A 24,142-nucleotide genomic window follows, 5' to 3' on the forward strand; every position below is an offset into this window, starting at 1 on the left:
ATAATCACCAATAGGGGATGAAAAGGGATAAGATTAGGAAGGGATTCTCAGAAAACACACAAGGAAAGGAGACATGGACAGTATGAACCTCAAAAGATGAATGAGACAGAGAAGGCACAGATGTAAGTGTTCAGAAAGGAGAATACCTGTAAGTTTGCCACTAGATTTGGGAGTGTGGGTAAAGTTAAATCCACCATATAAGAGGGCTACTGGAGACACAGTACAGATGGAGTTAGCCAACATGTCTCAGTGAGCCCAAGGTAGGTAAAGGAGTTAGAAATAAACAGGTCATAGATGTGGGCCAGTTTGCTACCTACTGACTGGGCATTCTAGAAGACATCAGATACGGGAGGGGAAAACTCAAGAAAGAGAATGTTAATCAGGTTATTCAGACTAGAACTGGAGGCGAGGAGGCACCCGAAAAGTACTGATGATAGTATATAGGCCAATAACAAATAGTATAAAAAAAACAACTTACCTCTAAAGAGGATGAAGCCTGAGTTAAGGTAATAGTATTTATTTGCAATCTATGGGATAACGCTACCCCAAACTGTGACCCATGACCCTGAGTGAGGATAGGACATCCTCGCATGCTTTTATACTGTGGTTGCTGGTTTTGCAACCCATGTTTCTATTAACTAATTGCTACATCATCAAAGAAGCATCATCCCTAACATACTACACCATAAGGGCAAATTTCCACTGGCAAAATGATAACTTCAGGTTAACAGCACGTCTGTACAGCCTTTGCCCAGCGATGTTGTCCGAGAGATGAGGTCCCGATCTCCGCCTGGCAACATCCACATAGCATGTGTATGGGCCTTTAATAAAAAAGCAAATCTCAGAGGTGGGAATAACACGCCCACTTCACAGGAGGAAGTGTCTGCAGTAACAAGATACAATGAAATGAACACAGGGGAAGCTGAGGGTGAAATCTATTCATTTGTGTCAATGTTATCTGAAATGGCTGAAAATTTATGAGGAGAGCAACATGTCTGGACTTGCCTTCATCACTATAGATGATTACACAGCCTGATCGCTGTGCTGCTGGTGTAAAGTGCATGAGTCTTCAGAGCACAAGCTTGTCTCCCAAATATAACACTAGGTACAGACTGTCAATCATTTCTTCCCTGTAAATCACAGCCAGCAGCTAGACAGTGAGATAGAGCAAACATTACCGTACTTTATGAAAGAAGCAGTACCTGGATTGATTGACCTCATTCAGTCTATCCTACCCTAAAGGCTGCCATTCACTGGTCGATTGCCACCAGATCGACCAGCAGATAGAGCCCTCTGTGATCGAATCTGATCAAAGAGGGATCTATTGGCTGCCTACACTGCAAACAGATTTTGAATCGATTTCACTATGAAACCGATTCACAATCTGTGGAGCTGCCACGCCCCCCCCTCCCGCATACATTACCTAATCCAGCCGGCGAGAGTCCCCTGGTCTCCACTGCCTCTTCTCTGCTCTCTCTTCTCTGCACTGGGCTCCAGCTTCACTTTACTTCCTGTCAGGGGAAGTTTTAACAATACAGGGCGCTCTACTGTTTAATTAAACTTCCCCCGACAGGAAGTAAGTGAAGCCAACCGGAGCTCTGGAGACCAGTGCGGAGAAGAGACAGCGGGGACATGCGCCGGCGGAACAGGTAATGTATTACCGCTAGCGTCGGTCGTCGTACATTCGAACGCCACTATCGATGCACTCCCGACCTGCCGGCGATCGCGTGAAATTTTCAGCGCGGACAGATCGACGGGAACGATCGATTTTGGGGTGGAAATCGATCGTTCGGTCAGCGTTTGCGCAACGATTTCACTAGTCTAGACCATTGAGCATGTGTAGTCCTGGCCGCTTGCACCCCTCAATTGGGCTCCCATGGCCAGTCCGTTAAGACTGACTGTATAACAAGCAAGAGGGACTATATCACCCAGCAGTAAGTCGAACACAGTTCAATTCCTCCACTAGGGTAACTCCACCACAATGAAGACAATCCTCTTCTCTTGTCATCTATGACCATCACAGGATATGCAATAAAACAGGAGACAATAAAACCATAGCGTATCAAATTCTCCCTTCACCGCCACCTTAGTGTAATTTTCCACCGTGAAGTGCAAGGTGACAAGCAACAAATGCAGTGCTGGGTCACTCCCCCTATGAGCCCGCACTCACCTCGCTGGCCTCCTGGGTCCGGAGGTAGGATTATAAAGCGCTGGGGGAAGACTCTCAGTGTTGTCCAATTACAGTAGTACTCAAACATTCCATAGCGTAAAACCGTAGGTATTTTAATATAAAAGTTTATAACCGCACTTACAAACTCTTCAAGAAAACAAGCGTGCACATAGGTCTGCGGGTGCTAGCTCCCAAGTAGCCGTTCACCCCCATCCAGCCTCAGATCCATACATGCACTCTGTCCTCTCACTACCGGTCACGGGGGTTGTAGCTCCTCCCTATGTATGTCGTCATAACGTATGACTCATCAAATTTCATTTAAAAGGTACAAAATTCTCAAAACAATTTAAAACATGTATCAATATATTAATTACAAACCCCACAATTTATTCCATTTAGCTGCCCATGTATAATTCTCACATTTATATATCGCTGCATAGTGGATAAGATCGCACTATCCCACGCACCGGCAACTGCCACAAATCACGTTATAACTGATGCTACAGAGCAACTAAATGGTGCCTACTAATTCCCATCAGATCCTCATCTAGATTGTGTGTAAACGACTCCCATCACACAAAATCATTATACATGCATAAATCCTGCACTATGCTTATACATTGCATAATTGTCTATCTTACCCATTACTAATAAAGCAGTTAATGTCCAGCTCAATGTTCAATCCACTAGAACGTGAAGTTTCTAGATCAAAAATCCATTTTGTCTCCCTTCTAGATATATCCCGCACTCTTATTTTCTCTCCAAAAGGGTAACATTAACATTTTAAGAAATGTTATTCAGTTGGCTGGTGCACACAGACAGCATTGAAGCACTGCATACATTTTCTCTATCAATTACATTAGCTTCTGTGATAAAAACGTGCATGTTTTACCACATACAGGATCTTCTAAAAAAATTAGCATATTGTGATAAAGTTCATTATTTTCTGTAATGTACTGATAAACATTAGACTTTCATATATTTTAGATTCATTACACAAAACTGAAGCAGTTCAAGCCTTTTATTGTTTTAATATTGATGATTTTGGCATACAGCTCATGAAAACCCAAAATTCCTATCTCAAAAAATTAGCATATTTCATCCGACCAATAAAAGAAAAAAGTGTTTTTAAAACAAAAATAGTCAACCTTCAAATAATTATGTTCAGTTATGCACTCAATACTTGGTCGGGAATCCTTTTGCAGAAATTACTGCTTCAATGCGGCGTGGCATGGAGGCAATCAGCCTGTGGCACTGCTCAGGTGTTATGGAGGCCCAGGATGCTTCGATAGTGGCCTTAAGCTCATCCAGAGTGTTGGGTCTTGCGTCTCTCAACTTTCTCTTCACAATATCCCACAGATTCTCTATGGGGTTCAGGTCAGGAGAGTTGGCAGGCCAATTGAGCACAGTAATACCATTGTCAGTAAACCATTTACCAGTGGTCTTGGCACTGTGAGCAGGTGTCAGGACGTGCTGAAAAATGAAATCTTCATCTCCATAAAGCTTGAACTACTTCAGTTGTGTGTATTTGAATCTAAAATATATGAAAGTCTAATGTTATCAGTACATTACAGAAAATAATGAACTTTATCACAATATGCTAATTTTTTGAGAAGATCCTGTATGTGGCGGAAAACTAACACTGCACATCACTCAGAACACACCATCCCCACTGTCAAATATGGTGGTGGCAGCATCATACTCTGGGGGTGCTTCTCTACAGCAGGGACAGGGAATCTGGTCAGAGTTGATGGGAAGATGGATGGAGCCAAATACAGGGCAATCTTGGAAGAAAACCTCTTGGAGTCTGCAAAAGACTTGAGACTGGGGCGGAGGTTCACCTTCCAGCAGGACAACGACCCTAAACATAAAGGCAGGGCAATAATGGAATGGTTTAAAACAATACATATCCATGTGTTAGAATGGCCCAGTCAAAGTCCAGATCTAAATCCAATCGAGAATCTGTGGCAAGATCTGAAAACTGCTGTTCACAAATGCTGTCCATCTAATCTGACTGAGCTGGAGCTGTTTTGCAAAGAAGAATGGGCAAGGATTTCAGTCTCTAGATGTGCAAAGCTGGTAGAGACATACCCTAAAAGACTGGCAGCTGTAATTGCAGCAAAAGGTGGTTCTACAAAGTATTGACTCAGGGGGCTGAATAATTACACACACCCCACTTTGCAGTTATTTATTTTTTTAAAAATGTTTGGAATTATATATGATTTTCTTGCATAAACATGGCGGCATACTCATGGGTTTGGCCACGCCCCCTGACCCCTATAGGACAGACTTCTCTATAAGTATAATGAATCGCCCCCCCCTCCGCTATTCTTTTTTTCTGTCCTCAATGGACGGGTTCTCTGTGAGTTTTTTTTTTTTTCCTTATGTTACTTTAGACCTACCTCCTTTTTTCTTTTAAGAGGTAATTGCATTTTTCTGCGGGTTTCTAAAGCCTCTTCCCGCACTACAGTGGCCGTGTATATTTCCTCTTAAAGAGAGGAAAAGGCCAGGATACTGCTGCTGCTCCATTCGTGGTTCCTCCGAGATCTCGCGAGAGTGGGAACGAGACTTGGGGATGCGGCCAATCAGGCATAGTTTCTCATGCCAGAAGCTAAGATGGCGATGGAGGTATCGCAGGAAGTCTCGCGATACACGGGATTTGCCCCCTCCTGCACGGATTGGCCAACAGAAGGACTTAACCAGGAAGCTGGGAGTCAGGAAAGCGTCCAGTGTGGTGTTGCAGTAGCAGCGTGGGTGGCAGCATTCAGCAGCTGGTACCACGCTCCTGTGACAGGATTCCAGGAGCAGATGCCCGGAGGTACACTTGTATCCTATTCGTCTTCTGAGACAGGTATGAGGAAATCTCCTTTTTCTTACATGGATAAGCTGCAATACTGTGAAGCTGGGACTGACCAGTAAAACTGTTTTACTCAGGTGATATGGAGGATTCATTGCCAGGAACTTCTGCTGGGGCCTCCAGGTAATAGGATACTAAATGTATCCATGACACTAGTGTGAGCACAGGGGGTGGGCTATTGTATGTTTTTCTAGTTCACCCGGTGCTGGGCAGTATCCTAAAAAGAGTGCTTTTCTCTCTCTCTTTATGTATTTTATTCGGATTTTTTTAGTGAAAACACCATATTTTGTTCCTTTTGTGTTTTCACAGTCCGGATGAGAGAGAAGAAGGGCTTATGGTCGCTAAAGGCATCCAGCCCTTGCCAAATAGACCTGAACCTCGCTCTCAAAACAGTTATCAGCTTTATCTGCAATCAAGCTTACCTAGAAGAAGTTCTCCCAATATGGACTATGACTATAGGAGAAACTCTGCTAGAAATATTGATTACAGAAGGCAAACACCAGAACAACGTTCAGGGAGAAGCCGTTATAGCGAGTTCAGAGACAGGTCTCCTAGAAGATATAATGAGTATCAATATGATTTTAGACGATCATACAGACGTCCGCCTTCATATGGCGAATATGGTTCTGATCATTTTTCCCCAAGGAGATATCGATATGCAAATCATTCCCCGCAAAGGCAGCAGCCTAGATCCCAGTCCTCTGACTTGGAAGACTTGGTTCAACATAAAAAACCAGACCGTAATCTATGCTGGTCTTGTGCACAACCGGCTATTCCTGGTAAAAAAGTATGTGAATCCTGTTTTACAGAACTGGCGAGGGAAAAAGATAAGGATAACGAACAGGTACTATCTTTCATACAGCAAGCAGTTCAGGACACTTTTCAAAAAATGTCTGCTACTCAATCTAATACAGCACCAGCACCACCAGTACAAACAGATGATACAGTGTCTCAAAATGATATGCCTCCTATAGGTTTTGATTTTGCATTGATACCTGCTTTTGTGACAGCGATAAAAACAGCAATTGATTGGCAGGAAGGGGATGATGGTAATCAGGAACCGGATAAGTATTATCCACACCTCCAGACTCAGCCTAAATCCTTTCCCTTTATGAAAATAATTAAGGATGTTATACTAAAAGAGTGGTCTAGGCAAGACAAAAAGCCTGCTTTATCCAACAGGTTCTCAAAACTGTATCCATTAAAAGATGAGGAAGCAAAACTGATTGAGTCAGCCCCCATGGTAGATGCTTCTATAATGAGACTAGCCAAACATGTAACCTTGCCCATGGATGATGCCACACTTTTCAAAGACCCATTGGACAGGAAAATTGACATGGATATGAAGAAAGCCTTTTTAGCTTCAGGGGCTGCCTGTAAGCCAGCAATAGCTTTGACTTCATTGGCAAAGGCCATAAAAATATGGGTAGAAAACGTAGAGATCATGTTAAACTCAGACACAGACAAACAAACCATCATTAAAGCACTAGAGGAATTAAAACTTTCAGGAGACTTTGTAGGAGAGGCAGCAATAGACGTGATAAGGTCATCAGCAAGATCAATGTTGCATAACGTCACCGCAAAACGAGCCCTCTGGTTGAAACCCTGGTCTGCAGACCAGGCATCAAGGAATAATTGGTGCAAAAGTCCGTATGATGGTGTCCACCTTTTCGGCCCTGTCATGGACAAGGCTATCTCCTTGGTTTCAGGGGGGAAAACAGGACTTATCCCACAGGATAAAAAGCAACAAAACTATAGACAGCAGGGTCCTAAAAGATCAACTAGATTTCAGCAAGCTAAATCATACAGACCAGGAAAGCAGTTCAACAAGAACTGGAGGGGTACTCAATCTTCTTTCATCAGGAATAACAAAAATAAGGCAACAACTTCCTCTCAACAAAATAAAAAACCTTTTTGAGGGTGCGCCCACTCGGGAGACTCCGGTAGGGGCAAGGCTTCGTCACTACTGGAAATCTTGGGTGGAAATCTTAGATAGATCTAGCCGATGCATATCTCCATGTCCCTATAAACCAAAAGTTTCAAAAATTTCTTCGTTTTGCAGTACAGGAAAAGCATTACCAGTTTCAATCACTACCGTTCGGGATATCTACAGCACCGAGGACGTTCACAAAAATTTTATTACCAGTCATAGCATTCCTCAGGGCTCAGGGCTTAAGAACGTTTCACTATTTAGACGATATACTTCTTTTACACCAAGACAAAACCATTCTGCTCAATCACCAGAGGACATTGTTAGACACATTGAAAAGTTTAGGATGGCTAATAAATCTGAAAAAAAGTCAGCTTGTCCCGTCACAAGATATGGTGTTTTTAGGGGCCAGATTCAAGACAACGAAAAACAAAGTTATGTTACCGAGTCAAAAAGTAGACGCAATTGTACAGAAAGTGGATCAAGTTCTTCATTCCTGTCAGTTATCTGCGAGAAACTGCATGAGTCTTCTGGGGACATTGTCGTCGACGATTCCAATGGTGAGATGGGCCCATTGGCACATGAGAGTTCTTCAAAACTTCTTTCTGAGGAGGTGGAACAGGAAAAGTTTGAATCAACCTTTGTCTCTGATGAGAGAAGTAAAGTCGTCCCTAGTATGGTGGAAATGCAGGACTCACCTACTGAGCTGTCATCAGATCCAGCCTCCAGATCCAGTTTTGATCACGTCGGATGCAAGTATAGTAGGCTGGGGGGCTCATTGCAACAACATCTTCATCCAGGACAGAAGCATCTATTCAATCTTACAGCCACCTACCTGCCAGGGGAGAAAAATATCGTAGCAGATCGCTTGAGCAGGAGTTTTGCGGACCCAAACGAATGGCAGCTGAACGATCAGGTATTCACTTTAATAGTCGAAAAATGGGGAATACCAAAGATAGATCTTTGGGCGACGTCAAGGAACTCGAAATTACCGAAGTTTTTCAAGAGATATCCCCATCCCCAGTCGATGGGATCAGATTGTCTGACGCAGAAGTGGAGATTCAAAATGGGGTATACTTTCCCACCATTCCCAATGATCCCGAGATTTCTCCAAAAAGTATTAAAAGAGTCCTCCACGATCATAACTATAATGCCGTTTTGGCCTCGTAGGCCCTGGTTTGCGCTAGCCAAGGAACTAAGCATAGTGGAACCGATACCTCTACCACTCAGACACGACCTTCTGTACCAGGAAAACCTTCTATACCCAGAGGTGGAGTCACTACATTTGACAGCCTGGATACTGAAAGGCAAGCGTATTTAGGGCAAGGTTGTTCAAATAAAGTTGTAGAAACACTCCTCAAGGCTAGGAAACCTTCAACAAATCGGACATACTATAAAATCTGGGAAAAATTTCATGACCACGCAACAAAATATAATTTTAATAAGCTGGCTTCATCTGTAGGGAACATATTGGACTTTCTTCAAACAGGAGTGGAAAAATCATTAAGCCTCTCAGCACTAAGAGTACAAGTTTCAGCACTGTCTGCTTTAACGGGTTTAAAATGGGCACATCATCCATTAATAATACAATTCTTGAAAGCAGTGATGAAAATTCGTCCACCAAGAACACCGTTTTTTCCCAAATGGGACTTATGTATAGTATTAGAAGCGTTGTCTTCATCTCCGTTCCACCCGGTGGAAACAGCCTCTTTACAGGACACAACTTTAAAAACATTGTTCCTAACAGCAATTTCATCTGCTAAAAGGGTGTCCGATATTCAAGCTCTCGGCTGTTCAGGAGGATTGCTAGAATTTTTTCCAGACAGAGTAGTGCTGAGACCAGTTCTTTCATACGTTCCGAAAGTGGCTTCAAGCTTTCACATCAATCAGGAATTAACACTTCCAACATTTACAGTTGAGGGAGACAGTCACCCACTAGATGTAGGTAGGGCATTAAAGGCATACTTAGCAATCACAGCACCATTCAGATCTTCTGATCACTTGTTTGTAAATTACCAGGGGGTTAACAAGGGTAAGAAAGTCACAGCAAGGACTCTCTCTGCCTGGTTGGTGAAAGTGATTCAAAGGAGCTACCAATACCCCAAGAGATTAAAGCTCATTCAACACGAGGAATGGCAGCCTCATATGCTTGTTTCTCTAAAGTCTCTATGGACACAATTTGTAAGGCGGCCAGCTGGTCCTCCGTGAATACATTTATGTCACATTATTGTATTGATCCTGCTTCATTATCATCTTTATCATTTGGGAAAGCTGTATTGTCGGCAAATTGTAAATAAATTAGTGTGTTTATTGCAATCATTATTACCCTCCCTTGTGTTTAATTTGGTACATCCCATGAGTATGCCGCCATGTTTATGCAAGAAACTAGAAAATTGAATACTTACCTTCCGTAATTTTCTTTTCTTGTATAAACAATGGCGGCATACGAATCCCACCCTTCTGTCCATTCGAGGACTGATTTATACAAAGAATGGCGGAGGTGGGGCGATTCATTATACTTATAGAGAAGTCTGTCCTATAGAGGTCAGGGGGCGTGGCCAAACCCATGAGTATGCCGCCATTGTTTATACAAGAAAAGAAAATTACGGAAGGTAAGTATTCAATTTTCTAGCTTCGTTCCACTTCTCACGTGTACACCACTTTGTATTGATCTTTCACGTGGATTTCCAATAAAATTGATTCATGTTTGTGGCAGTAATATGACAAAATGTGGAAAATTTCAAGGGGGCTGAATACTTTTGCAAGCCACTGTACACCGGACTTCCTATACTGGGGACACCTATGCTTGGTTACCTATACTGAGGGCACATATGGCTGATTCCTATCCTGGGGGCACTTATCGCTGGGTACCTATACTGAGGGCACCTACCCCTGGCAACCTATACTGAAGGCACCTATAGCTGGATACATATACTGGGGGCACCTACACCTGACTTCCTATACTGGGGACATCTATGCTTGGCTACCTATACTGAGGGCACCTTCACCTAACTTTCTATACTGAAAGCACCTATGCCTGGCTACCTATGCTGAGGGCACCTATAGCTGTATACCTACCTAGCTATACTAAGTCTGAGGGCATTTTTTTGTGGGGGTGCACCGCGGCTATAATGCACAGTGCAAATTGTCAGTGCTGTGCAATCATTCCAAAGTGGGGGGGGGGCTAACTGTCCCACCGATTGTATTTTTTAATATTCCTGAAAGGTTCTAGGCTTCATTTTTAAGTGTATTCAGGGTAACACACTCTTTCCATCCATTTTGTGGTTGTTATTAATAGTTTTCTATTATACATATATGATGTGTCACGGAGATCTGAGCGTTTGGCGTAATGTGTCACAATTGCAAAAAGGTTGGGAACTCCTGGGATAGTGTCTAAAGAACTTACTGGGTGATAATATCACACAAGCGAGTGCTTTAAGATCCTGCCTAGGGTTAAATGTAAAATTGCGCAAAAGGTGGATCAGCGCAACACCAGGACGCCTCCGATTGGCCTCCAATCAGAGATGCGCTGAGCCCCCCCAGGAACTACAAACGCACCTTGAACCCGAACAGAAGCTAGTGTTAAGCCCCTCCCATGGAGGATTGACTTCTTCGCAGTGGGAGGGACGAGTACTTAATCGGTTGCATGCAAGCTGTTACAGTAAACCAACATCCTCCAGTGGTAGATAGGTCATGTGTATGCTCGGTGTGTATTCGATCCCACAAGCGGGGCTTGCACTCTTTTACAGGTAGGCACTAGTCTGTTTTCAAGTAGCGCTGCTCATTTCCTTGCTAGGGTTAAATGTAATCAGATCAGGCAGATGTTATCATGGCCTGATTATGGGACTCACCAGCATTTAAAGAGAATCTGTATTGTTAAAATCGCACAAAAGTAAACATACCAGTGCGTTAGGGGACATCTCCTATTACCCTCTGTCACAATTTCGCCGCTCCTCGCCGCATTAAAAGTGGTTAAAAACAGTTTTAAAAAGTTTGTTTATAAACAAACAAAATGGCCACCAAAACAGGAAGTAGATTGATGTACAGTATGTCCACACATAGAAAATACATCCATACACAAGCAGGCTGTATACACCCTTCCTTTTAAATCTCAAGAGAGTGCAGACAGCTCTGCCTGTATGTAATTCCTCAGTATGTGAAAGCCCAGCCAGCTCAGAGGAGGATTTATCCAGCTTGTAAAAGAGAAGAGAGAAGCTGCCCTAATCTAAATAGAGAGGGTCCTGGAGGGGGAGATGCATCACAGAACCACAACACTGAAGAACTTGGCAGCCTTCCAGACACAGGCTGACAAGTCTGACAAGAGAGAGATAAGTTGATTTATTACAGAGATGGTGATAGTAGAACGTGCTGCAGTAAGCCAGAACACATTAGAATAGCTTTTGGAACTTGTAGGATGATAAAAAACAGGATGCAATTTTTGTTACGGAGTCTCTTTAAAGCTTGCAAGTCTGCCAACTCCATATGGCCCACTGTGCAATAAAAATCAGCAATGTACAGCCTTTTTTTCCACACTGCGAAAAAAACACAATTGCTCCTTGCGCACAGCAATTGCACATTGTGAAACATTATGTGCATTTTCATACGCATTTTCACATTGCAGAAAGCGTTTGCGATTTTTGACAAGTGTGATCCTAGCTCAGGACTTTATGTATAACATGCACTTTCCTCTCACAGGCTGAGATTATTCTGATGCTCAGACTTGTTACTTACCCCCAGGAAGGGTCCTCTTCCTATCATGGTCTCGCCCTGTGGGATGGTGTAGATACCACTGCCGTCAGTGGCCTCAAACTGGTACCCGGACATGGCATGCACTCCTCCTGACAGCAAGATACTGGGATCTCCCTCCACATCCACCGCACTCTCTGCGCAGCCAGCGCTTCCTGGTGCGTCACGTGACTCCACCCCTGCCAATCATTTGCCGGGAGAGCGCCTGAAAAGTAAACAAGTATCACGTGACCGGGCAGAGCTGTATGTGAAGTGCGCTGCCGCTGCGTGGGGTCTGGATGTCGAAAAGTGACCCGGGCTTATAATGAGAGGAACTGCGAGTCATACAGCTATGAATAAGCCGCTCACGTGATGCAGCTGGCTCGGGTCTCCCTTGCTATGTGACCTCGTCGGTAGCCGTGGCTCATCCTCTTCTTCCTGCGGGAGGACCAAGAAGAAGTAGAGGATGTGCTGCGGCTAGGGAGGTCATATCGCAACTTCGCAAGGGAGTCCTGGGCTAGACAGTCTTCTTGCTTCCGCCTCCACCCAACTCTGCGTGGTGGAAGGGAGGGCATGGGACGACCACCAGGCAGACAGGCAGTATGAGGGAGGGCATGGAAGGTCCACCTGACAGGCAGTATGAGAGAGGGTATGGAAGGACCACTAGGCATGCAGTATGAGGGAGGGCATGGAAGGACCACCAGGCAGGCAGTATGAGGGAGGGCATATAGGACCACCAGACAGGCAGTATAAGAGATGCTATGGAAGGTCCACCTGACAGGCAGTATGAAGGAGGGCATGGAAGGACCACCAGACAGGCAGTATGAGGGAGGTTATGACCACCAGGCAGACAGGCAGTATGAGGGAGGGCATGGAAGGTCCACCTGACAGGCAGTATGAGGGAGAGCATGGAGGACCACCAGACAGGCAGTATGTGGGAGGGCATGGAAGGACCACCTGACAGGCAGTATGAGGGAGGGCATGGAAGGACCACCAGACAGGCAGTATGAGGGAGGACATGGAAGGACCACCAGACAGGCAGTGTGTGAGAGGGCATGGAAGGACCACCAGACAGGCAATATGAGGGAGGGCATGGAAGGACCACCAGACAGGCAGTATTATTATTTAGTATTTATATAGCGCCGACATATTACGCAGCGCTGTACAGTGTATATATATATATCTTGTCACTAACTGTCCCTCAAAGGAGCTCACAATCTAATCCCTACCATTGCCATATGTCTATATTATGTAGTGTAAGTACTGTAGTCTAGGGCCAATTTTTAGAGGGAGCCAATTAACTTATCTGTATGTTTTTGGAATGTGGGAGGAAACCGGAGTGCCCGGAGGAAACCCACGCCGACACAGAGAGAACATACAAACTCTTTGCAGATAGTGCCCTGGCTGGGATTCGAACCGGGGACCCAGTGCTGCAAGGCGAGAGAGCTAACCACTACGCCACCGTGCTGCCCAGTATGAGGGAAGGCACGGAAGGACCACCAGACAGGCAGTATGAGGGAGAGCATGGAAGGACCACCAGACAGGCAGTATGAGGGAGGACATGGAAGGACCACCAGACAGGCAATATGGGGAAGAATATGGTGAAAGTTTTTGCAATTCATTAGTTTTTAGAACTTGCCTTACAGCGCATGCATTTAATTTTTAATGTTATTTTTTTTTACATAGCAAATATCACTGACTGTTCTGAGAAGAGCTCACAATCTTATACCTATCATAGTCTAATGACCTACCATATTATTATAATGTATTTATTAGGGCTGTGGAGTCGGGGCAGTTTTTGGGTACCTCGAGCTAGGAAAAAATGCAGAGTCCTAATAAATTGAAAGGAAACCTAAGACAGATAAAAGAAAAGTTTTATACATACCTGGGGCTTCCTCCAGCCTCATTTCAGGCTGATCAGTCTCTTACTGTTTTCCCATGCTGCCTGATTCCTCCACTGGGCGGCCTGGTAAAGTCGGGATGTATTGCGCATGCACGGTCAGGTTGTGTGCTTCCCGTTGCGCTCCCTTCGCTGGTAGAGTTCTGAACCTGTGCAGTAGTATGGATGATTTGCATACTCAGCAGTGATGCACTGTGGTAAACGTCATATGCTCACTCAAACCTGAATAATCACAAATACCTTCATTTTCACGAAGGCAGAATTCTGTTTTGCATAGCATTTTAGTAAGAGGGCTTTTTAGTCCCTGACACACTCCTATGAGTTCTGGTTCACCATGAGCTTGCTGGGCAATCTGTGACTTTGGGTGTTTCAGGCTCTACCCCATGGAGCCATATTAATCCATGCCATGCACTGATGAGGACCAACCAGACCAAAACAGTCTGTATGCATGTCCGATTATTCTGGCTCTGTACAATTAACGTGCTGACGCATTATTGCATTCCAGCGGTTCTGGAGGTGTGGTTAGCTTACTGGGACAACAAAGGAATGATTTGCATATTCAGTAGGGGTGCAGTATGGGACACATCCTATGTTCACTCCAACCTGAAAAATCGCAAATACATTCTGCTATAAGAAACCAAAATTTTGTTTAAAATAAAAACCTTTGTTACTAATTTTCAACATCTCCACCAAATTGTGAGTCTAGTATCTCTTGGTTTCTGTAAGAAACACTTAAATGACTGTGGCAGGGATATGAAAAAAGTAACCAAGCTAAAAATGTTTGCCATTTAACCTTGTAACAAATGAGTCACACTGAAAGCAGGAAAGTGAAACTTCCAGTCAAGTTGCAGAGAATATTTCCAGAGAGTTCGGTATTAGTTAAACTTTAACATACCTTTCTGTGGGAGGAGAGATGTGTATGATGTCATTGTGGAATTCCCCATGAAGCAATATATGTCCAATCATAGGGTGTTTATAACCAGGAATATTCTAGAAAACGAATCTGCATCCAATCAAAAACGTCTGTGTTTACAACACAGAAAAAGGGGAGGGGGGAGGTATAAGAGGACGGACACCATTTTTTTTGCATTTGTTTTCCAGTCTTTGTGAGGGAGGAAAGGTGTGCCCTGATGTATATCATCTTCGCAAGGAAAACTCTACTGCTGTAACCACAGCCATTGACAGAGCTATTGTACACCTTTACAACTGGACACAGACCGAATACACATTCTCTGCATTCTCTGATTGCTTCTCCAGAGCCACTGAAATCTGTTGTGAGTACTGAGTGACAGCTGTCACTTTAAGAAGGAAACTGGGGACATGTTAACCTTGCTTCCCTGATACTGTTTGCCTCTTTGTACAGTCTGTATTCTGTTTCATAAAGCAATCTAACATGGGAAAAGGAGGTTGAAATGACTTTACTAACTTATCACTTGCTGTTTACTTTTCATTTTCATCTCAGACAGTATCCAAGACTGCGTGCACTGATGTCATCACGTAAACATCACATGCCACAGGCAAGGAATACTTTTCATGGATTAGTATTTGATATGACCCCTAAAGCCTGCCATCCACCGGCAGACTCAACGTGCCCAAAAGATAGATCTCTCTCTGATGTGATCTTATGAGAGAGTGATCTAGCACTGCCAAACACAACACATCTGCATGAAATGTATTAAAAATGATCTTTTATATTGTTCTTTACTATGTCATTGCTTATTTATTTATTTGTTTATTGTTACTGGCAGAAGTTAAAAACAATATCCTCACTGTGACAAAATGCAGCACAAATGGTCAGCACACAGTGAGAGACCTCTGCAAAAACAGTGCTAGCAGTGGTAGGACTCTATCAAACCCTAATTCTGACCACTGCACTTAATAAACTGCGCAGCATGACATTAGGTTTTAACTGGGGATGTAATGTCATAAGGAACTGCAGCCCCTCCCACATTGGAAGAACATTGAAGCTGATAAAGAGGGATTACATGACCACCACTTTCAAATTCAAGTGGCTGAATGTCTCATTTTAAAAGAACATTTGTTTTACAGCAAACTAGCCATGAGGTTGTGCCTTTACTTTTTTGTTCTTTAGAACCAAATTATTTTCTTTAACCACTTCACAACGGAGGGGTTTTACTCCTGAAGCACCAGCGCGATTTGTAACTTGCAGCGCTGCTTCGATTCATTTTTTTCTGTGATATGATTGGTTATTGGGGACTGGGGTCCCCATAACCAATCATTGCAGTGCAGAGCGGGGGTGTGCGCGCGCACGCGCGGGGGCGCGCGATCGCGCGCTGCACGTTTGTTTACATTTCATTGTTATCAATGGAGATTGCTTCTGTTTGAAGCAGTCTTCATTGTGTCCGCAATCGGCGCGTCTAATTGGATTTAGGAACGCTTGTTCCTAACATCCAATTAGTCACCTGCTGTGCTGGCTGGCTGGAGTGTGCGCACGAGGTCCCCGCCCACTCCCAGCCAGTAAACAAACAAGTGCGCCTTTCTCCGTCCCTGGGGGTGAAGCAGTGCGCAGACGGACGGAGAAATTTAGCACTGGGGGGGGGGTAAAGTGGTTAAAGTATAACTTCAGCCCAAACATTTGTGTTAGTCATAGAGGGGTTAATGAAGGAGTGCTTCGGTGCCAGACATCTCCTTACAGTAAGCTGTGCGTTCCTCATTTAATGCTGTACCATAGTGAGAGCAAGTTTTAACCACTTAACGACTAGCCAACGCCGGCTGGTCGCATGTGGGTTTCTTTTTGTTCGAGGGGCCGTTTCCTGTCAGTTCACGGCGGGGGGCTCCGTGAACAGCCTGCGGGCCTCCGATCGCGGCTCGCAGGCTAAATGTAAACACCCGGGGAAGTAATCCCCGGTGTTTACACAACAGCGCCGTAAAGGAGATCGGCGATCCCCGGCCTCTGATTGGCCAGGGATCGCCGGCGTCTGATAGGCTGAAGCCTATCTGAGGCGGTACAGGACAGATTGATGTCCTGTACCGCCTATAGTAAGAAGGAGGGAAGGAGAGGGAGGGGGGAATAGCGCTGCGGAGGTGGTCTTTGAGGAGCCCCTCCCCCGCTAGGCACACGTGAGCAGGGGCGATCAGACCCCCCCCAGCAGGACACCCCCCTAGTGGGAAAAAAAGGGGGGAAGTCTGGTCGCCCTGCCTGCAGCTATATCTGTGCTGGGGGCTGAAAAGCCCACCCAGCACAGATCACACAAAACTCAGCTGGTCCTTAAAGAGGAGCTGTTAGGTATAGGGTCTCAGAGAAAAAAAACACATATATCAGTAGCTAAATATTGGCTGTATTTACATTACATATGCATTTCACTGTCCACGTTTGGATTTCACAGAATTTTTATATAGTATTTTCAGAGAATGATGCTCCTGACAGCTCATGGCAGGTTCCATGTTTGTCTGTCTTGTATGAAGCCAATTGTGATGTAATATCCTCCCTTACCCTGCTTCTTGATGATTCGTCTCACAAAAAGATCAGGATCAAAGATCCTAATGGTTCATGATCCGGACAACACTACTGTGCAGTGAATATTAATTAGCCATGTGGCTAGGAACAATAGCAGACTCCTGCAGTATACTCTAACAGAACATGTGCCCTGTGAACAGCACATTGATTTTTCAGTGTTGTGAGCTTGGCTGCAAGATACAAGCTGCTGTAACATGAACCTGTAACTTCTCACTGTGAAAGCAGCCTTAGGGCGGGATAGGGAAATGAAGGGGAGGACCAAGGGAGTGCAGTGGGGAGAAGAAGCAACCCCAGAATGCTTTGCAGTATCTGTTATGCGTCCTGCCGGCCTCCTTAGGAGCTTGGGAATAACAAGCCTTGCTGTTCAGCAAACATCAAAGTAAGAGAGATTTTTAACTTCAGTATTGCCTTTTTGGCTTCCTTCTAAACTGTTTAACACAGGAGAATAGAGGTTTAAATTAGCTTTTGCAGCCTGACCGTTACTCTTTAAGTGGTTTTTAATGGAGCCAGGAACTAAACTTTCTGTGTCAAGATGTCCAATTTGGCTGCAGTCAGGATCAATGCAGCAGCAGGAAATGTTTAGATCAGCTATTCACTTGTTATTTATAGTTAGGAGAACTTTTTGTTAGAAACTTACCTCCCCCACCAAATCCACAACCTCCTGGAGCCGACCCGAGCAGTCAAGCATGTCTCTCTGCGTGCATGGCTTAGAGTGGCTTTAGGTGCGTGCGCGGCTCTCCCCACTGCTTATGGTGCCAGACAGTGCTGTTAGTGGCCATATTTGGATGTTTAAGCATATTGGTTGCAATACTTCAACAGCCAATGAGATGCTGAGATTTGTGGTTCCATGATGCTCACTGCTTATTTAAGTTTGTCCTCGTCTGTGATAGCTGCCTTGTGCTATTTTGCTGGGTGCGATTTATATTTCTGAACTACCGTGTTCAACCTTGCTTTGCCTTTTGACCTTGTTACTGGATTCCTGCCATGACCTCTTGTGCCATTTTATTCTGATCTTCTATGTATGACCCCTGGATTGTTACTGGATTGGCTTACGTTTTGTTATTCTGTGCCGTGCTATTCTGCTTACCTATTGCCGACCGGACTGCCTGATTTTCTCACCTGTACCTGTCTAGTGTGCTTCTGTTGGCACCTCTGTCTTGCCCACTTCAGTTCCTATACCTTGCGCATATCAAGGCCTGGGTGTAACGTGTGCTGGGACGATGCACTTTGTCATTGCTCGGCTGACAGGGGACACGCCACTCAGGATGAAGACTGCAGAGGAGATTGGGGCAGAGGAACTAACGTAAGATGATGGATCCAGCATGCCCCCTATTATCACGGGCCAAACTATAAGTCAGTAGGGAAGACTTGCGACGCCAAGTCTTATTGTTGATAGGTGCTGCACATCAGGCTCAAAAACCTCAATTACACAGTTAGCCTGTTGCTCCAGCCCATGTCACTGCATCAGCGCCTGTTCAAGTTTTGGGGGCAGTGGCGGAACCCAAATTGCCACTACCCAAAAAATGTTCTGGGACTAGAAGTCATTTTGACAACCTCATGAACAGTTGCTTAATATACTTCTGGGTAAGGCTTAATACTTCAGGCACCGAGGCCCAGAATATTGCTCTGGTCATTTCCTTACTCCACGGGGATCCTCAGTCCAGGGCTTTCAGCCTACCTCATGAACACCCGGCACTATCCGCCGTAGATTAGTTTTATAAAGCCATGGGCGTGTTGTATTCTGACCGTTATCTCACTACAACAGCTGTACAGAAATTGAGGGACCTGAGACAAGGGCGGAGACTGGCTGAGGAATATGCTTTAGAATTCCATAGGTGGGCAGTTTCCACTTAATGGAATGATCCCACCCAGTTTTGTTTTGGGCTGTCTGAACCTGTCCTAGTCAGCCATTCAGTACCAGGCAATTTGGACAAACTTATTACAGTAGCCATTCAGGTAGACCGGCGACTCCGCTGAAGACGTCAAGGAAGGACTTCTTTCACACCACCTATTGTTGTTCCTCATTCTCCGGCCAGTTCTGCAACCAGGTCAGCTGAAGAGCCCATGCAAATAGGTTCTTCCAAGTTATCAGCTGTTAAAAAGTCTAGAAGGGTCTCTTGAAAACTCCAGCCCCTAGATGAGCTTGAGGAAACTCATCTAGGTGGGCAGGTATTTCCTCTTAAAAGTAAATGCATTATGTTACCTGTAACTGTTATGTGTGATAAAACCTTTGAATGTCAGGTGTTTCTGGATTGTGCTTCTGCTGACAATGTTATGGATTTATCTTTGGCACAAAGCTTGGGAATTCCTGTTCTTGCTCTGTCTGAAGCAGTATTGGTCACAGCCATTGATGATTCTCCCTTACAACAGAGGAAGCCAATTGCTGTCACTCCTGGTATCATGTTAAAAATAGGAGTCTTGCATAAAGAGATTTTGAAGTTTATCTTGTTAAACATGCCATTTTGTCCAATGATCCTAGGTCTCCCATGGTTAAAAAACATAACCATTTGGTTGAGTGGCAGTCTGGATAACTGATTGGTTGGTCAACTTTCTGTCTAAAAAAATTATTTTGAAGCCACTTCCTCTCCATGGTGTTAAATTGGTTACAGATCTGTTGCCAGGGGTCTATGAGGAGTTTACAGATGTGTTTTTCCCTCAGGAGGCAGATAACTTCCTCCCCTCAGGCCATATGATTGGCCAGTAGATCTCCTCCCAGGTACCATGCCATCGCGGGGACGTCTGTTTAACCTTACAGGTCCAGAAAAGCAGGCCAGCAGTATATTAGAGACAATTTAGAAAAGGGATTTATTCTCCCTTCTACTTTCCCTACCGGGGCAGGGTTTTCTTTATGGAAAAATAAAGATGGTTGCCTGCGACCTTGTATTAATTATATAAATTTCAACAAAATCACTATAAAGAACAGATATCTGCTACCCCTTATTGATGATTTGTTATCTCAGTTAATGGGGGCAGAGATATTCACTAAGCTGGACTTGAGAGGGGCCTACAATCTTATTCGCATCAGGCAAGAAGATGAATGGAAAACTGATTTTCCCCATGTATGCACACTGCGAATATCTTGGCATGCCCTTTGGTTTATGTAATGCTCCAGATGTTTTTCTAGACTTTGTTAATGGTGTCTTCTGTGATTTTCTGCGTCGTTTTGTAGTGGTGTACCTCAATGACATACTGATTTATTCTGTATCCTTATCTGAGCATAGAATACATGTGAAAGCTGCGCTGCAAAAATTACGAGAGAATCATCTATACGCCAAACTCAAAAAGTGTGTGTTTGAAATTCATCATGTCTCATTTTTAGGTTATGTTATCTATGATTCTGGTTTGGCCATGAATCCTGCCAAGCTTTCTACAGTACTAGATTGGCCTCAGCCGAAGGATCTGAAATCCTTACAACGCTTCTAAGGATTTGCAAATTTTTATAGAAAGTTTATTAGGAACTTCTCCTTGGTGGCTCCATTAACAGATCTTACCAAAAAAGATTTGGATCCTACTAATTGCCCTTCCAAAGCCTGTTTGGCTTTTGCTGAATTAAAGCAAGCCTTTTCTCTGCCCCAGTCCAGGTACACTCAGATATTAAGCGTTCTTTCATCATTGAGATAGACGCTTCTGAGCTTGAGGGTTCTCTCTCAATGTTCTGGAAGCCCAGAAAGACTCCTATCCATGCGTTTTCATTTCCAGGAAGTCCTCACCTACTAAGAGAACCTATGATATAGGTAATCGAGAACTTCTTGCAGTAAAGCTGGCCTTGAGGATTGGGGACACTGGTTGGAGGGTGCTGAGTATCCTGTAATGGTCTATACTGACCATAAAACTTTAGAGTATATCGAGGGGGCCAAGAGACTTAATCTATGTGAGGCTCGATGAGCCCTGTATTTCTCTAGATTTAACTTTACTATCACGTACAATCTTGGTACAAAGTATGTCAAGTCAGATGTTCTTCCATATAAATTTGAGGTGCCAAAGTCTATTTTGCCTAGCTAATGTGTAGTCACAGCCCTTAATAGATCCGCTATGTCACCAGATGTAACTGTACTTCTAGAATCCAGTCAGATCGTTACACCTCCAGGAAAACCTGTTGATCGTCTTTTTATACTCCTGATTTTCCAGCTGAAGGTTTTACAACCATTTCACAAAACCAAAACTACCGGTCACCCGGGAAAAAGACCATCAGGTTATTGAGATGCTATTTTTGGTGGCCTTCTTTGGTAGAGGATGCTAAAGCCCTTATGTGTGTGCTTGAAGTAAGAGTCTGCGGGCTTCACCTGTGGGTACCCTTTGACCTTTACCTGTGCCACTTAAACCATGGACTCACTTGTCCATGGATTTCATTGAAGATTTACCTAGCTCCAAAGGTTTTACAGTTTGTTTGCTTGTGAATATAACTTAATTTGCTGAAATCATCTTAGCATGATACATTAACATACTACACTATATTGGGCTCTTGGCTATCATTTTGTGTTTTCAACATTTTCAAAATACTTTCAAATAGCATTTAAAAGAGAAATGAGAACTCACACGATTGCAAAGTATGCTTAACCTTTTAACTGCCCTGCCAGAGTTATCTCGCATTAGAGAACTTCGAGGGAGCTGTCTCAGTTGGCAAAACTCAGGCTGCCGTATTCAGAGTGGTAGGGAGTGCTTCATATTTACCTGAGCCAGACGCAGGCTTCACTTTCCCCTTGCAGGATTGCTTCTCTTCTTCTACCACCGATTGGTGCTTTAATGCTGATATCTCCTCCAGGTTCCGATCACATGATATGACGTGATTGGGTGCCGAAGGAGGGTGTCAACATCAAGACCCACCTCACTTCGTGTCCTGGAGTGTTTGTGATCCCCTCTGAGTGATGGTTGAATTATGCTCCATGCAAGTAAAATACCTTTGGCTTGTACAGATAGATAATTTCAGTTTTGACAATTATACCTGCAGGGAACTAGCTAAGCTTCAGAATTTCAAGAGTAACAAAATCACCACCTACTCCTCACTTTTTTGAAAACCTCACCACTTTAACTACCAAGGACTGACAGAAAACCTCAGCCCCTCTCCTAGATTTACATTCATATCTGTCATGATCTTTAACCTCCCTGGCCGTAATCCCGAGCTACGCTCAGGCTAGCTGCCGGGAGCTCTATGCAGAGTATAGTGTGCAGCGGGAGCTTTTACTCATTTCCCGTGGATCCAGACATCAGTAGCCATTCTCCTTCCTGTCCTCGGAGGCTCTGAATCACTCTGGTAAGATCGCCGTTATTGATCTTACCAAAAAGTGCCACCCAGAGGACAGGGATAAAATTTCAATGCAAGAGCCCAGGAAGGTAAATGAGAGCAGGGGCTGCTGGAGACCCTAAAATCTGGAAATAATCATACCACCAGGGGGGTTAAATGGTCGGCATATCCCTCACCTCTCCAGGATAAAAGACATAGATAACAGCCTACAAACACAAAGACGGTTGACCATTTACAGCTCTGACAGACCGAGAGATAAGGTCCTCTGTTAACGGAACCAAAAGATGTCTCTTATAATGAAAGTAACCATAGATCCAACTCCATTGCAGATGACCTCCAGCCTCGCGTCTCTAACTTGTCTCTGACAACCAAACTGTTTCATCAACTGACTGACCCATATTACACAACCCTTAGTACTGGCCTCCAGCTGGATTGATGAATACTATGCGTACTATTTCCTGATAAATAGCACTCCAAATTACTGATCGAAGGCCATTTCATGCTTCATTCCCCAGACAACTGGCAACTAGAGCTTGCTCTCTAGTCCTAGACTCATGACCACTGTGTTCCCGGATGACCACATTGTTCCCCAGAACGCTGACTTATTGCTGTCCCTGGACTGGCATATGACTGCCGAAAATATAGACCATTCTTGATTCACAGACTGACTGCCTTTGACCTACTGAAACCGAAGTTTGAATCCTACTCCTTGCAAATAGCCACTGGCCTGGACTGATAGATAATTCAGTTTTGAAAATTACACCTCCAGGGATCTGACATCTAGGTATTTTTCGTCTTTCAAGAATGACAAGATGACCACCTCACTCCTCACTTTCTAAAAAATGCACTGATGTGACTACTAAAAACTGACCACAAGCCTTGGCCCCTCTCCTAGACTGACAGCTAAAACTGATATCATCCTAAATGATGGCCATATTCTAATATTTTCCAAGAGGGACAAATCCTCAGAAGAACTGGCATAGATAACACTACTCTATACCCAGTTGTTTCCTCGACTGACTGGCCCATCTTGCACAACCCTTAGAACAGACTTCAAGCTGGATTTATGAATATATACTACTTTCCCGTGGTTGGTTACATAACGATCAACATTCTCGACTGGTGGCCACACTACCCTAAAACTGACATCTAACCATGACCTGGACTGATGCATACATCCCAAACACAACACTTAAGGCTGGACTAATGAGCACATACTATTTCCTGAAATGTCTGAAGGACGGTCCACAATACTGACTTGTGGTCATACTGTATACTGTGCTTCATACTGCAGATTGAAAGCCACAGACCTCACCCAACTCATTAGATTGGTGACTGCATATGCTCCCCCTTATTTATCCTTTGAAAGTTGACCACTTACATCCCCTTGACTGGCACCTAACTGCAAAAAGTACAGCCCATTCATGATGTGTGTTATTTAGCACACAAAAACGCTTATTCAGTTAACCTTTCTCCTGAGTTTTTTTTTCAGAATATACATTTTCATCTTGTTTACAAAAACCTTTTTAGCACTTATCAATGTTAAAAAGTACTGAAAAGCAGGTAAAAGCAAAGTACTGTAATATCAAACTTGTTTTCAGTATTTTTGGATTGTTGGGGGCTGAAATGGTATTTCATAGATGAGATGTGAAAATATCTACTGTAAGAAACCTCAGGAGAAAAGGTCAAGGTCAAATCAAATAAGGACCAAGGTGCCAGTTTTTAATGCCTACTTCTGTGTGTTTGTTGAGAAGGAAAAATAAGTAAAATAAAAAAGTGTAAACCTGTGTTCCTTATTGTACAGACTTTTGGTAATCCTTTATAAATGACTCAATGCAAC

At 44.0% G+C, this 24,142-nt stretch overlaps 2 protein-coding genes across 2 annotated transcripts in view; one reads left to right on the forward strand and one right to left on the reverse strand.

Annotated features, from left to right (window-relative positions):
* Window positions 1–11,873, reverse strand: part of APLF (aprataxin and PNKP like factor) — a 369,988-nt gene extending 358,115 nt beyond the window's left edge. Inside the window, exon 1 of the mRNA XM_068232306.1 lies at window positions 11,689–11,873. Within this exon, the coding sequence (XP_068088407.1) occupies window positions 11,689–11,781 (93 nt within the window). The 5' untranslated portion in view covers window positions 11,782–11,873. The remainder of the gene's footprint in view (window positions 1–11,688) is intronic.
* A 2,823-nt stretch (window positions 11,874–14,696) lies between these two features.
* Window positions 14,697–24,142, forward strand: part of FBXO48 (F-box protein 48) — a 29,030-nt gene continuing 19,584 nt past the window's right edge. The window contains exon 1 of the mRNA XM_068279596.1: window positions 14,697–14,856. The gene's annotated coding sequence lies outside the window, so the exon portion shown is untranslated. The remainder of the gene's footprint in view (window positions 14,857–24,142) is intronic.

Source organism: Hyperolius riggenbachi, chromosome 4, assembly GCF_040937935.1.
Source record: "Hyperolius riggenbachi isolate aHypRig1 chromosome 4, aHypRig1.pri, whole genome shotgun sequence".
Classification (NCBI taxonomy): Eukaryota; Metazoa; Chordata; class Amphibia; order Anura; family Hyperoliidae; genus Hyperolius; species Hyperolius riggenbachi.